Source organism: Falco punctatus (genome assembly GCF_963210335.1).
Source record: "Falco punctatus genome assembly, chromosome: 2".
In the NCBI taxonomy this organism is placed as follows: domain Eukaryota; kingdom Metazoa; phylum Chordata; class Aves; order Falconiformes; family Falconidae; genus Falco; species Falco punctatus.
Window position 1 is genome coordinate 110,702,164 of NC_137581.1, and position 16,465 is coordinate 110,718,628.

Below are 16,465 nucleotides of genomic sequence, written 5' to 3' on the forward strand. Positions count from 1 at the left end.
TCTAATATTGTCCATTACAGAAACAGTGCAAAGACACCACAGGAAAAAAATAATCAACAAACAGAAACTGAGGTGAACAGTTTTGCTGTGCTGCCTGAGATAATCATGCCAGCTGTTTCATACACCCCCTCCAATATACTAGCAGTTCTTTTCCAAAAGAGTATTACTCTGTGTTTGAAGTTTCCATATTCTGATACTTCATCGCAACTGTTCGGGGTCAAAAAAGTTAGCATACTTATTCTGGCAAACAGAAAGGACAATCCTTTCTATCCAGATACTTGTCTTTCCTTTGAATCAAAATTTACATTAGTAGAACCAATTGAGAGCACAATATTTTCTGAAGACAAATCTCATAAAAACAGGTCCTTTTTTAAGTTAAAAGCAAACCACGCCAAAAGCAAACTGCCCCATAACATTTATCTAGGCTTTTGCAATCACAATTTACTTAAAAAAATCTGTGGAATGTATTTTGATGCAGATATCCTACTTCAGTCTTTGTTTCTTCTTTGTAGATTTCACTTGTTCATAATTTTGTGCTGCCCTACGATTCTATTTTTGTAGTACATATAATTGGAAAACAGGAAAAAGTACAGACTTGATAATTCTCTTTTCTAATAAGAGCACAGGCCCATAAAATTTTTATCTCTGCAAGTATCTCTGTTGTTACTTACCAAGATCCTTTATTCTAGGTAGTACATTGTATGTGAAGTTTTTGTAAGAAGCTACTTTCCCTTCTGGGGAAGCAATCCCCACATGAGATTCATAGATTCTTAGGCTTTTTAATCTCTTGGGGGAAGGATGCTTATGCTATAAGGAAAAAAAAAGTTGTCATTAGGAACAGCTTGGAAGTGTCATCACAACCTAGTAATCTGCACAGGGCAAAAAAAACAATTTAAGAGTAGTTTTGTTTTGTTCTTCCTCTAAGAGCACAAATGTTTTAGAGATAATTAAGCCTTCTAAACTGTTAGAACAAGTGTCCATTTCAAATTAACATTCTTCATGAACAAGAAACCGGACATCCATGATTCAGCACTTTTCTTATAGCCTTTTTAAATTACATCTAAGTGTACAAACTCAGAGCAGTCATTGTACTATAAAGTTCTTCTGAAATACTATGAAGTTTATTTGAAAATAAAAGATGACAATAGAAAAACATGTGGGTTTTTTTTAAGCATACCTGCTTTGTGCAGGTATTTGAAGCTGTTCTGCCTTCTCTAAACTAAAATTTATGAATATTTTTAGTCCTAAAGAACACAGTTCCACTGCACAGAATCATCTATATTCCAATTATGTAGGATTAAAAAAATAAACTAACATAAAATCCCATCTGTAGGCGAGTACACAGTATTTCTTGATTGGTGAAAATATTTAAAGAATACAGAGGCAACTGAAGTTCCTCACAAAACCTCCTCCTTAAACTTGAAGAACAGTTTACACTTGATTGGATTTCATTTGTTAAAATAAAAGCCTTGTCTAAAGAAACTTAGGAAAACTACTGATTAAAACCTGTTTTTTTCCCCAGAAGTTTTCTCTTGTCCTCCCTCTCCCAATTAAAAAAAAAAGTTAGTTTTATATTTTATTTGTTTGCTTAATATTCAAGTGAAATTTTGAAAAGTTAGAACAAACCCAGTAAAAAACTTACATGTACATGAACAGAAATTAAAGGGACAATGTGAAGAATAAGAAGTTCAGATTGACATTTGTCCCCTGAATTTTACCTCCACTGGGCAACTCTCCTATTCATGAAAGAACTTAAATATCTTTTTTCTGCCTTAACTCAGTAAGGCCTTATCCACACCCTAAATGTTCTCGCTTCCTTTCCACTCTAGGTCATACAAATGACTGTGTTTCCAATTACCTCCCCATTCCTCTTCTTGTAGAGGATCTAGGTGTCACACAGCATCATCGGTAGAGAGCAGGTCTCTAAATTCATACAAACTATACATATAAATAATAAAGTTAGTGGATTATGGTTTTGGTTGGTTGTTTGGTTTTTCCTTTTTTTTTTTTTTTAAATGAGACTTTCCAGGTGTGTTACCCTTTCTCTGTCAAGCAGATACTTCACAATTTGAGGTGGGCGCTACAATTTAACTCGACCCAGAAACTGCTGCACCTCTAATACAGAATCCTGCATATCTTTTTTTTAGGGAAAGCTCCAAAAAGTATATCATATGAAATATCACTCAGTCTGAAGTTTTGGAACGTTCTCCCAGGATATTTTTCATATATCCTGTAAAGATTTGCCCCCCTTATTGCAGTGAACAAGAACAGGGCTTTAAAAATTGATAAATGGATTTTCCTGACATGAAGAAACTAGGATTTGACTGGAGTGCGAGCACCTTACTTTGGAAAGTTTCTTCTGACTTCATATGGCATTGACTTTTTTGTGGAGTACTGAACTTTGTGCAGGTAACTCTTAAACCCAGTTCTGATAATTCCCTGTTCTCTTCTATACCAGGAAGGGCTGCCTAGTCCTGGAATAGTTATTGAGCTTGTCTAGCACGTGGGAAGCCAAGTTTAAAATACCACTTTAATGGGCAACTACTATTTATATAGTCTATGAGAGACTGAAGAAGTAGCTCAAGAACATCCGTCACTGAAGTCACTTTTTTCTGTCAAAGCCATGAATAAATCCTCTTCATTTCTCAGGTAGCTACTTTAAGTAGCTCACTACCCTCTTTATGCAGAACAGTATTTCCTTTTTTTTTCCTCCCCTCCCCAAGCAGGTATACAAAGATGACACAATACATGGTTTTATGCACCTTTTGAAAGTAATATTTAAACCTTACTATATATGACTCCGGTGGATTCCAGTGTACCCAATCGTAATTCACTTTGTCTTCATCACGGACTACATATCTTGCCCAAGGTGAAATACGATAGAGGAGTTCGCCATTTTGAGCGCGGATCACCACCTATAAAAAAACCGCGACATATGCATGCAGTCACATATAATTCATATAACAGCTCCTATGTAAACCATAGCAGAGAATGAAACAGTACACTACACAGAAATTTAATTTCAAGAACGTACAAATATACAATGCATGTCAAGACAAGGAAGAATGACCCTGTTCACAGAGATGATTTACAAAAGAATAGCAAACCAAGCATGTCAGACACAGGACTGATGTTCACGAGCGGGAGCTGAAAGGTGAGGAGATATATATATATAAGCTTCATATAAGTTATGGGAGACAGAGCCCTACAAAATGGATTAGTGTTAGGTTCCCTAATTTCCACTGTCATTGCTATTTCCCTGCCATGTTCCTATAAATTTAAATAGACATACAGTGTAATGCCATCAAGATGAGTACTGAGATTTGTTTACTTGGCAAACAATCTAGTAAGCCAATTTTAATATCTTGATTCCTTCCTCTTTTCTATGCTCTGTGAGTCTTGACCAATATCATATAGGTTAACACAAGAAGCACAGGACAGCTTTCAGGTCAAGAAGAGGGAAAAAGAGTAAAATTTAAATGGCTAGTTTTCTTTTGCTGCCTTTCAGTTTCTCTGGATGACTCCACCATTCTAATGACAAAATAAAATATTACCAAATGGTTTACCTTCTCTATTTTATAATGAAAAATGACAATTATTATCAATTCCTTCAAAAAGCTCATAAAACTTCACCAGAAAAAGTGACCAAACACAACAAACCTAGGAGTTCCATAATTTTACACAAGAAAAGCAAAATTGAAATAATTACTAGGATAACATTGTCCTGGGACTTTGCAGAAGACAATCTGTCTGAGGAGTTGGAAAATTTGAACAGGTCATCTCTGCTTTATTGAGTAATTAATGTAATCTGTACCTTATAAAATACCCTTGGGAAAGGGTATGAGAATGAAGGGGTGGAAGGCCGTGTTGCTGACTAAGAAAGCGTTGCACATTTAGGAGCTAGGGACAACAGGTCCATGCTGTGCTGCACATGTCCCTTGGCTGCAGGACAACCTCAGCCACCCCAGTGGAACACAGGGGCCTGGAGGCACCTGCCCCTTGGTACCGACAACTACGCCACCTGCATGGCCTTGCCTTTGTCTAAAAGTACAGCAAGAAATTCTCATGGGAACACGCTCAGGAGTAGAGTTGTTTTCCTGTATGGAAATTATATACTAGCTGGAATGACCAAAAGGGAGAGCTCCTCTCCAAGAACAGGATCTGCTCCACACAGCATGCCGTGAGAAAAAATCTGCCAAGGCACCGTATGATGCCACAGTAACACAGGTTGCCCAGCTTTTGCAGGTGACTTGCTCACTGTCAGTATTCCCCCTCTTACTCTGTCTCATTGAAGCTGTTACCCGACTGAAGCCAACTGCTGTCAGGCCTTTCCTCTTGAGATGCAGAAAGAACCCTGCTTCATCTCTCCCACCACACCTCCCCCTTTCCTCTGTGCAGAAGGAACAGCAGCACTCTGGTTTTGCTTGGTATTCTGGCTGCCATCGAAACAGTAACACAGGAGGTTTGCCAATTTGAAACCCAGAAATGTACAAGCAAGTGAAGTCCTGAAATTCAGCATTCCAATTTTGTTATGAAGTTGAAGGTTGCTTTTTTCTGGTTTGGTTGTTGGTTTGGGCAGACTCCTTTTTTTTTGTAGGGAGAGCTATGAACATCATAACAAGCCTCAGATGGAAAGGGGGGTGGGGGGTGAGCTGAGCTTTTTTTCCCCCCCTCTCACGTTACTTTTTTATCTAAAACGTGACTTCTCTTTGCTCTCAATTCCTAACAAGCAGCCTGGAAGAAAACTATCAAAGAATTGCCTTTTCACCTGTGGCAAGTGTCTCATTTTGATAGATTATCTGTATCCTTAACCCAACCACAGGAGAAAATAAAATGAAAATATGTATACACAGTAGGTTAATGGAAGTTGATAAAGCAAGGAGGTATGATTGCTGTGTCTCAGTGTATATTACTATAACTCTGACAACTTGGAACAGGTTTTATAAGAAGAAATAATTGAGACTAACCTCCTAAACAGCAAAAGACAAGAGGTTAGTGAAAACACTGTACAGGTGCATCAAAAATTTCTTCTGTTAACTATGCTAGAAAAGCTCACCAAAAGGGTATTTCTGCAAATTATATCAACACAATGAAGATCCTCCTAGCTGACTGCACTGAAAATTTGCAAGTTACTCTTAAAATAATAAGAATTATCTCCACTTTCTGGTATCACACTTCTGATGGTGCTATTCCTCATTTTCTTAATTTGTCCCAATTTACCCATCACAGAAATATGATAATTACCGCATATAATAACCATACCTAGCTACTCATGTTATCATTCCTTTCTCTCTAATATTCTAATGTAATTTATAATATACAGATTTATGAGGGGTGGGCACACTTTAAGAAATATGGGATAATTAATGTAAATTCAGAACATTAGATGCAGTACTAGTTTAATACAAAAGTGATACTGGAGAGGGAAAAAGTTTATTTATTATGAGATACTAAAACCAGTCATACACACTCTTTAATATAGTCCTTTAAGCAATGAAAAACACTTAAGAAAAACAGAGACCAGAAACACACTGAAATGAGCAACCCCTTATTTCCCTTTAACCCACATTTCTACAGTTATGCTGCACATGTTAATTAACCATATCTCTGCATCCCACCCTTCTGACATCATGTGAGAACTTTTGTTGTTCTGTAGTCACACAACTCAAACTGACCATATTTTCCCTCATTTCTGACACCTCAGTGTACTTGATTTACCAGTTTTGCAGAAGTCATTTTGTTTTAGTACCAGTTTACACCTTTTATTCAAAGCATCTGTCAGATCAAGTTTAATGGTTAGACTTTTCAGGAACTGAGAGAGTCATAGTAACTTGTACAAGTTCCTACCAACTTCCACAGCCAGAATTTTAATAGCTACAACAAACTTCCTAGAAGCAGAGGCTTCAGTGTATTTGTCATACATTGTGATAGTAACAATGTAGAGCCATAAACAGGTGGTGCTAATGTACCACATTCCACAAGGGTTGAGTTTACACACTTAACGGTCCTAACAGACTTACAATTCTGCTCTATTTTAAGGTTCACAATCTGAATTTTTGTGTTTCATCTCTATTTCAGAACTTTAAAACTTCAGTTTTGTTATGTGAAAACATAAGAAACATCCAAAGTTCTAAAGAAAAGGATACATTTATCCAACAACAGAAGTCATACAACTCAACCGCGCAAATGTCAGAAAAATCTCTAAAACAGCGGGGGGGGAATACTTATTCTAAACAAGTATTCAGAACATTTTCAAATCAGGCTTTTTTCACAGTGTAGGCCTTCTTAAAGAATATGTAGTAAATATATCCAGTCATGGTTGTATCTGGATGAACCTCACCATAACAGCAGAAACCTCAAATTTTGCTCATGGGCGGCTGTCATTTTTTAACATCATGAGTTGTGTACAGAGAAAACACAGTCAAGGGGAACACAGCTAACCCAGAACAGGAATTGTCACAACTCTGAAGCTGGTAAAGCTGAATCTTCTCTGGTTTATGAGACCATAATCAACATAGTTTCCTTAGACCTCTATCAAGCAATCCCCAACACTTTTACTGCTTCTTTCCCATGCTTGCTCAACCCTTTTTTTTAATTTTATGTGAATCCCATTTACTGCATCTTTCCTTTCCTTAATTACAAAGCTCTATACTCAATCAACTTCTTAATCCTCTCTCCTGATACTGTAGAAAGTTGATTAATAGGTTAAAGTAGAAAGACTTCAGATAATACTTTCTAAAGTTTCTTGAGACACAACTCCCACACCATCAGGCTTAGCTGTGGCATGACAAAAAAAAATAACAACTGCAAAAGTTGAATGGTACACTAAAATTAATAGCAATTCAGCCCAAGACTGATAAAAATAACTCTAATGGAAACAATCCAAGAACCTTCACTTGCATATTTGCTTTGGCATTTCTTGAAATAATTAATCAAAATAATTTAGGTTGGAAAAGACCTTTAAGATCATCAAGTCCAACTGTTAACCCAGGATAACTGATAACCCAAGTCAATCACTAAACCACCTCCTTAAACACCACATTTACACATTTTTTAAATGCTTCCAGGGATGGTGATTCCATCATCTCCCTGGGCAGCCTTGCCTGACCACCTTTTCAGTGAAGAATCTTTTCCTAATATCCAATCTAAACCTCCCCTGACACAACTTGAAGCTGCTTCCTTTTGTACAATCATTTGTTATCCAGGAGAAGAGACCTACCCCCACCTGGCTCCTTTCAGGCAGCTTCAGAGTGACAAGGTTCCCCTTGAGCCTCCTTTTCTCCAGGCTAAACAACCCCAGTTCCCTCAGCCGCTTCTCATGAGTCTTGTGCTCCAGACCCTTCTCTAGCTTCACTGCCCTTCTATGGACACGCTCCAGCACCTCTACATCTCGCTTGTAGTGAGGGGCCCAAAACCAAACACAGTGTTTGAGGTGCGGCCTCACCAGTGCCAACTATAGGGGGACGATCACTGCCCTTGTCCTGCTGGCCACACTGTTTCAGACACAAGCCAGGATGCTGTTGGCCGCCTTGGGCACACTGCTGGCTCATGTTAAGCTGGCTGTCAACCAGCAACCCCAGGTCCTTTCCCACCAGGAAGCTTTCCAGCCACTCCAAGCCTGTAGCGCTGCATGGGGTGTTTGTGACCCAAGGGCAGGACCCGGCACTGAGCCTTGTTGAATCTCATACAGTTGGCCTCGGCCCATCAGTCCAGCCTGTCCAGATCCCTCTGCAGAGCCTCCTGCCCTCCAGCAGATCAACACTCCACCGCCAAACTTGGTGTCATCTACAGACTTACTGAGGGTGCACTCTATTCCCTTGTCCAAATCACTGACAAAGATATTAAGCAGAACTGGCCCCAGCACTGAGCCCTGGGGACACCACTTGTGACCGGCCACCAGCTGGATGTAACTCCATTCACCACCGCTCTTTGGGCTTGGCTGTCCAGCCAGTGTCTTACCCCACAGAGTACACCCATGCAAGCTGTGAGTAGCCAGTTTTAACTCAAAAAAAAAAAAAAAAAAAAAAAAAAGTTGTCATAAAAGGGGTAAATATAAAGCACACACTTAAAACTGAAAGACAGATAAAAAAATCTTGCTTCACTCACCCCACACTACTACTTGTGGTCCATTCACTGCAGTGTTCAGATATAAAAGGTAGCTGCCATGTAAAATCTGAACCTTCTGAAACAGATTATATATATGTATAAAGAATACTGAAAATATTCATTACAGAGACCTTTTGGCAAAGTGCCTATGAGTCTATTTAGCAGATACTGTACTTTTGCTCCAAATTTGCTTATTGTACTCATCTCAAACTAATTCTTAAAACTTATGATGCATAGCCTAAGCTAGCTACCACTTAGTTCATCAACATGTTATAGATGAGTTTATATTTTCTAATTAGCTCAACAATCTTCTCTAAAGAACATATATAAAATTATGATGTTCATTAAATCAGCTTCCTCAACTGGCCTTGGGATTTACTTACTTCATTTTTAAGAGGTGTGCCCCTGCTGTTTCCTTAAGGTATATGAGGAGGCACATTATACCATTTGATACAAACACTACAGCTCCTATTAAATAAAGCTTTAAAAATGCACACTAGTACAGAATGAAATGCATTTGTTAAGTGGACCAAGGAAACTGGAAAAAGTTTAACCTCTAATTACAACTAACCTGTTTGTTTTCCACTTATTTAAGCTTTAGTTAAAGAAAATCCAGGTAAACAGTCACTGTATTTTTTTCACCTTTTCTGGCTTCTAAAAATATGTAACAGAGCATACATCTTGCTGGCTTTTAAGAACATTATAGAGAATACAGATACAGTTGCTAGAAAAAAAAAATCACAGTTAAACCTAGCTGACACATACAATAAATAATCCAGTTATCTACCTGCATTACGGCTTACCCTTGGCTTTCTTCAGATTTTAGTCACCTTTTAAATGCTTACGAATATGAGCTATGTAAAATTGTCAGGGAAGAGAAGAAATGTTGGTCACTATAGAAAACACTCCAACAAGAGGACAAGTGCAGAGGGAAAAAGGAGATTCAAGTTTCCTAGGCAAAATAATATACTCTCTTCAGTCTGTGTGTTTAAGCTGTTAAAATAGTCAAAACTAAGTTAAGAAGAAATCTACGTATCAAGAGTTACATTTACACTGCCCAAATTTAGGACAGAAAAGCAAAGACAAACAACAGATGAAGAGAACTTACACCATCTTCATTAAACATCTCCTTGTCTGAAACATAAGAAGAGGACTATTTGATTATCAAACTGCTTAATACACAGGGAACAATTTTGTTGTTGTCATTGTGGAAAGGGGGAAGACCCTTGCAACAGCTAATCTGTTTAGAACTCTGTACTAAAAAAGTCTTTTTTCCCTGCTTCCCCATAGTTTCCAAGTTGGCTTACCCATCGAAAATTTCTAACAAGACTTTGGAAAATTCGAAGTTAGTCATGCAGAAATTGCCTATATTAACACTAGATATAGCTCATCTGCACAGTTTGGGAGTTTTTTTCCTCTCCTCTAGCAGTAAAAACATTCACACAATAATATATAAAAACTCAAAATCCTTGATAACTTTTGAATGTCACATGATTCTGGCTTCCAGCCGAAATATCAGTGTAAATACATGTAAATAAATGCCCTCACATAAATAAGTGTCAGAAAGACAGAGTGAAAACATCCTTCATAATTTGACATTAAAACATCAGTTTGGTCTAAAAATGGACAGGGCACAGATACATAATTAATATAAGCACAATCATAAAACAAAAGAGCTTAACCTAAGCTTCTCATCCTTTGTATGTAAAGGTTAAAAATACGTGGGTTTGTTTGCATTTCCATTACAGGGACTTTGAGTGTATTTTCAACACTTCTGCCTATTTATGTTAAGCTCACTCAAAAGTTTAGCATCCAAAACTGCTGTAATTAGTGCAGCGGATTTCACAGATGAGTACACCCAAGGTAGTGAGAACATGCTCTGGTAACCTGAGGTTTAAGGCATCAATGCTGCTGAAGTGATTAATTTTGAAGTATTTTATTCAGATCTGAATAAAAATCACTAGAAAAAACTGCAACGTATGGCTGCAATAAGAGCAAACATATAGCCAACAATGGCTGGCTTTTAAGCTATGTAAAAACTCGTGTGCAAAGGTGCATTTCAATTTGCAAGATGCTGGATTGCTGGAACACAAAGCAGGACCAAAATCTCACAATGACAATGTGCTCCATGTCTGTCCCACTAGATTATAGGAAATTATGAAATGGGGAATAAGACATAGGATAAAATTAAGTACAGTTGTTTACAGGTCCATTTTGATGATGTTTAAAACTCTCAAAAGCAGTTAAGGAGAAACCATCACTCTGAGGGCAGTCTGGAGACATATAGAAAAAGCAATAACACACCGGAACAATTCAGAAGCTAAAATAGGTTTCATCTAATTTAATGGTGCTTCCAATGCAGGACAAGTAAGATTCAGGGCCCTTGATTTTCAGAGACACTGAAAATTTTTGAGACTCGCATATCCCACTGTTCTGCCTTGCCAAAATAGCATGGGTCTTTCATATCACCTACAGCACATCTGCCAACCCACTCTGGATGTCTCAGGGAATTTACAGGAAAACTCAGCACTGATGTTCAGGCAACTTCCAACTCGCTGTGACTCGGTGAAATTTGTTGACTTTTTATGAACAGAAGCCAAACTTTTTTTTTTCTTAAATTATCTGTAGCAATAAAAAGTCTGAAAGCTTTGTAAGTCCAACTTCAACAGTTTAGCCACAAATGCAAATTTAGATAAAATGTAAACCCATGTAAAAAATGGCACTTAATATGGTTGCGCTATTGTTACGACAGATGAACTGTGCAGTCACAGGCCACAAAACACCACCTTTAAAATCCATTTTTATGAATATCCCCTTTCTTTCTTTTCGTGTTTGCCTACCTTCATATTCTCTTCACATCAGCTTCATTTGGCTACCTTGTCTCCCAGTGTACACATACACAGTTCTTCAGAACAGTGTGGGAGAATAACTCAAGTGACAGTTACATAGGGGATCAGACAATTTCTCTGCTAAACGTCCACTCCTTTAGCTTTCAGTTCCCGCATCTAAGGCAGACTAATTCCATGTGAGAGCATTGCATTTAACTATGATGTGTCCCCGTTGTCTGCTTCTGTTTTCACCGATGATGACACAGGATCAAACATCAGAAATAAAAATAATGATGACACAGGATCAAACATCAGAAATAAAAATAATGATGACACAGGATCAAACATCAGAAATAAAAATGAGCTGTCTTGATAACTCCTTATTTTTCAAATATTTATTTTCATTTAATACTAGAATCTGCTGAACATTTTTTATAAAAAGAATAAAGAATTAACACTGATACTTTTGCAGTTCGGGAAATTTGTTATACAGCGGTTTGCCATTTATACTTGTTGCAGAGAAGATGATGAAGTGGTGACAACTAGATAACTGATTAATATATGCAAGCCAATAAAAGGCTCTGAAACATTGTATTATTATTTCATTACTTTAATAGCTTGAAAGCACACAGAATGATTGTTGGTATATGCGGCTTTTAATACAATAATGAAATTAAATTGGCCATCAAACCAACAATAGCTAATATATTGAGAGTGAACCAGGTTTAAGAGAAATATAGAAAAATAAGTGTCTTATTTCTACAAGGGCAATAAGCCAATATTCCAATATTTTACAATTTACAGCATTTCATTAGCTTGTTATTTATAAATTTCTGACAAGATTATTCCAATGTAAAAGCTGCAAGAACACAGGTGGAAACAGCACCTCATCTCAATAACATGCACCTGATTTGAAAGTTCAAACCAAAACCTAAAAGCATGACACAATTATGTCTTCAAGATTCTCTAGGAAGTTTATGTCAGATGCTGCAATAACATAAACAGGTTTTTCCATGATATGAAATTTATTAGAAACTAAACATCCAGGTATTTCCACCCCTCAAGCTGTTCTAGGAGTGTATGAAGAAGGAAAACAACTGCTTGTACACTAAGACATTTTTTATTATAATATACACTGTAGACAAAGAAAAGTTTACTTTTTTACTTTTGCAAAAATACAGTAACCAAGAGAAAGCACTACAAATTTACAGGAATACAAAAGAATCTGAACCAATTAGAATTATTCTCTCCAAAACTACATACCTAGGACACTGCTGCTTTAAGAAAACCTGGTCTTAGATTTTAGTCCATAAATGCAGTTCAGTTTCAAAGACAGTTCCTTCATTCAAGTCACTGATAATATCCTGCTACAAGATCATATTTCCTTTTTTTTTTTTATTGTTCATTTTTTTCTCAACCCCTTCAAGCTGCTACAGAAACAGAGGTGAAGCTTTACTATCAGCTGAAAATACTTTTCCATGTACACGTTAGCTGTGTACCTTTCTTCCACGAAGCATATCCAATCCTAAATTTAGCACCCAAGATAGGATAGACAGCTCTGATGATCTTTTGCTAGCAGATTATGTAAATTGAGCTCATTTACGTAAATAAGTAAAATCACATCGCCATCCCTGCCTTCCGCACGCACAAAGAGGAAACCCCAGGGCAAGTATTAGCATTCTCTTTCTACAGGTCATACTGGTTTGTGAGAGAAGCACTGGAGTCTAGAGGCAATGTTTTTGCATGCCTGTTTTTTAATACATGGCATGATAAATAATGATACGTTTTTTAATACAGCAGAACACTTCCCAGTAAGGTAATGCAAACTGCTGCAGAACCCAGTTCCTTGTATGACACAGTTTGCTTTAAAAAAGATTTATATAAAAATACAAAATTCTGACAAAAATTTGGGATAGAACAGGACTGTTAAGAGCTTTATTCTGGAATTACCTCATTCGACCCAACAGATTGTAGAGACCAGATAGAACATTTGCCTCTTTAATAGTGTCAGAAATAGGCAAGGAACAAAGAAGTGAACACAACTGCTGCACTAGTGCCTTACTCTACTTGCTGCTGCACAGCCCTGCCTAACAAGGCTCAGGAGAGGCAGCAAGGAGGAAAAGGGATCAGAAGCTGTTCAACACTTCAGCTTCCCCTATCCAGGAGTCCCTTCCCAAACGGACCCTGCTCCCCAACCGGTGGGGGAGGCGGCATGGGCAGTGGGCTACCTTCCCAGAACTCACCTTCTGCTGAAAAACTTTACCATACTCTATTCCTGCTGCTCCAAATAAACACAAAATCAAGTGTATATGTCAAGGTGCTTGCAGTCAACGAAATTATTTCCTAACATGCAAATTGAATATAAACCTTGAAAAGAAGTTTTGGAAAGAACGGACAGCACATTGCTTCTGCCAGGCTGTTCTTCCTACCTTGCAAAACAGTCACACTAGAAAGAAAAAGTAAGCAAACACTCTAGTCACTTTACTCCAAGTATCCCTTTCTCCAATGTTTTTTTCCTTATCAATTTCAGATTACTGTCAAAATTAAGCCAGTGAGACAAAGCTGTCTGGTTGGTTTGTTGTTTTTTTACTTGCAAGCAATTTTCTGGCAAAGAAATCTACTGAAAGGACAAGTATTTAAATGAAATATTGGAAAAAAAAAAAAAACCACAAACCACCTCCTTAGCTATCAGACACATAGTAATACTTCTCAGGTGGTTTACATGTTTAATTAAGTTCTGCAGAGGAGTCTACATGGTTCAGAAGCCATTGGAAGCGGGATCTATTTGCTGTACAGATTATTTTTCTGTAAATATATCATGACATCAGCTACTAGACTCTAAACTTATTAGGGATATTAAATATTTGTTCACAATTCCCCCTTCTTTCCCCTTCCCTTCTCCCCTAGGGAAAGTAAATATTTTTTTTAAACTAAAAATAATCGATTTGAAAGAAGCAAAAGTCTATCTTCAAAGCCAAGTCATGAAGTCATGCCTTGATTTTCCAAAAGAGGGAGATATAGCTCCACTTGTGAATTAAGTATTTCAATTGCAGTGAAGAATCAAATAACATGTTTAACTAGTTTACTAGATCAGATCTTAAAAGAAAGCTTTTGCTTTTTTATTGCCATGCTTTTCTTAGAAAACTAAGATAAATTAGTAAATACTAACAAATAATACAGAAAATACTATATCCTCTATTTGAATATAAAAAAAATAAAATCAAAAGATGGAGATAGTAGCCTAGTATTATAAAAGTATCTACGCAGATAAGATATAAAAATACCATAGGAGAACCAAACTCTTAAAATCCAAGAAAACATAGGAGAGTTCTTAAAAGTAAAAGCAATATCACATGGAAACATTCCCAATAGATTTCAGCAGGCACAAGTGTAGACAGAGTACTTCACTTAATCATCTTGTACTGTCCTAAAAATACACGGATTTCTACAAGATGAAACAATAGGCTTTGTAACTGTTAGCTACACAAAGATGGCATTATTAGGTATTGAGGAACAGCCAGTTTATTAAAAAAAAAACAAAAAAAAAAACCCAAAACGCCACATGTATCTATGCTGCAGGACAGCATTCAAACTTTTCTTTCAGTCTAGATTCCAGATTTTGAAAACCTTTTTCAAAATCAAGTAAGTGGAACCTCAAATAGAAAGTTCAAGAAATATTTTTTTCCTCACTGGGACTTATCCAGAATCAAGTTACTATAACAACAGTGATGTAGGTCAAAGACTATAAAAATTTGTATGCATAATATAAAAGCATTCGTATATGTATTGTATAACTGAGAGGCTCGGGGTATGAGAGCATGGTTTGAAAAGCAGCCATAATAAAGCACATTACACACAATAAGTGTAACTTATTAGAGTTGTTTCAAGCCATGTCAAGTAGAAAAGAAGCTGCTGAAGTATGTAATAGGGGCACCCAAGCATTAAGTATTACTTATCCTCAACAGTAAAGCATTTGTATAAAGGACAACTGCTGCATAATGCACCTTGCGGTTGGGTGGCTGTGGCACAGCATGCTTGCTTTTTGATGCTCCCATTCACAGCCGGTTCAAAGTGACAGTGAAACTTCTGTTGGGAATGGGGCAGGTTATGTTCAACACCTCCACTTCCGGCTACATAGCCCCGAGGTGTCTTACAACTGGGGTAGCCTACAGCCCCAAATGGTCCTTCCACTGTCCTCTCCCTCCTATTGCTGTCATCTCTGACAGCTCAAGTCCCGAACACCTTAGTTCACACTCTCTTTGATGGATAATAATAATAATAAAAATAGTAATAGTTAATAATAATAATAGTAATAACAATATCAGTATTATTATTGTTACAGTAAAAGATGCAGAGTATTGTGATCTGTTCCCTCTGTTCTGAGGTCTTCTGCCATGAATGAGCTCACCTGATCCTCTCCACACATTAAGTGCATTAATTCAACTACTTTCTGATATTCCAAAGTGGCATACCTTACATACTTTATCATAATGTCTCAGAAGAGTACTCACGCAACTCTAGTGCTGGCTGTATTGCCAGTACAGATTCCATCTGACAAGACTTGGGCATCCAAGATGTGAAGTCCATTAGAATACCAAAGTTTACTTTCCATTTTCTCCTTGACCCATAATCTTCTCTTAACAAATACAGCTGGGGAAGTATGTACCAGTAAGTCATGCTAAAGAGAGTCTGACAAGCTTTACCTAATTAGCGGCCCTATCTTCAAAAAAAAAAAAAAAACAATTCTCCTAAAAAAAAGGCATATTTATATATATACTTAATATAGACTCCCAGATTTCAGATTCCACTTCAACACCCCTTCTCTTTAAAATCTCTTTTCCTCCAAAAAACCTTCACATTTTGCTTTAACACGCAGCTAATATCAATTGAAACAGTTAAGTGTTCTGTATGGATAAACTAAAAGGCAAGTCTTTTTAAATAGCAAAACTTCCTACCAAAGAATTGTGCAGTCTTCAAGTCACAGGAGAACTAAGCCTGCCAAAATAACTCAACAAGAAAATTCTGAAGTGCTGAGCTCGATCGGAAAAAAAGGCTCCAAAGAGCAACAGTCCACTGCATTACAATGCTTCATTGCTGCTACCACTGTCCTATGAGCCCATAAGTTGCACATTGTTTACCAAACCCAAACAGGCAAAGTCAGGAGACCATTTACCTCCCAATGAGATAACAACTCTTCCTGCCAGTAAACCTAATCTGTAACCCAGAGAGGTCTACAATAACTTGCTTAAGGGTCATGGCTCACAATCAAGCAATGAAACATGAAGGGTATTGCCACAGATTTAACTAATGCTTTACTTTCCATTCAGCAGCACTGATGCCAAGAAATGTACATATTAGATGACGTAAGTCTTGTTCTCTACAGTTTAAAATACCAGAAATACCAGGAATGCCACATCTGCTCCTTCTTGCACATAGGTTACATACCACGATGCTGCAGAACACTTGTTTCATTCACTGTTCAACTTCGCAGACCTGATGATTTTTATGTTTTACCATCCTACGCACCATTT

General features: G+C 37.3%; 1 protein-coding gene across 4 annotated transcripts in view; it reads right to left on the reverse strand.

Moving 5' to 3' along the window:
• The window catches only part of GBE1 (1,4-alpha-glucan branching enzyme 1), a 168,737-nt gene that overhangs the window by 97,756 nt on the left and 54,516 nt on the right, over window positions 1-16,465 (reverse strand). For 2 of the 4 annotated variants that reach the window (XM_080374521.1, XM_080374523.1), the window contains exons 4-5: window positions 2,763-2,915; window positions 672-807 (exon numbers count right to left, since the gene is read on the reverse strand). In XM_080374521.1, coding sequence (XP_080230647.1) covers window positions 672-807; window positions 2,763-2,915 — 289 coding nt within the window. The remainder of the gene's footprint in view (window positions 1-671; window positions 808-2,762; window positions 2,916-16,465) is intronic. The other 2 variants (XM_080374522.1, XM_080374524.1) reach the window with 1 other exon arrangement.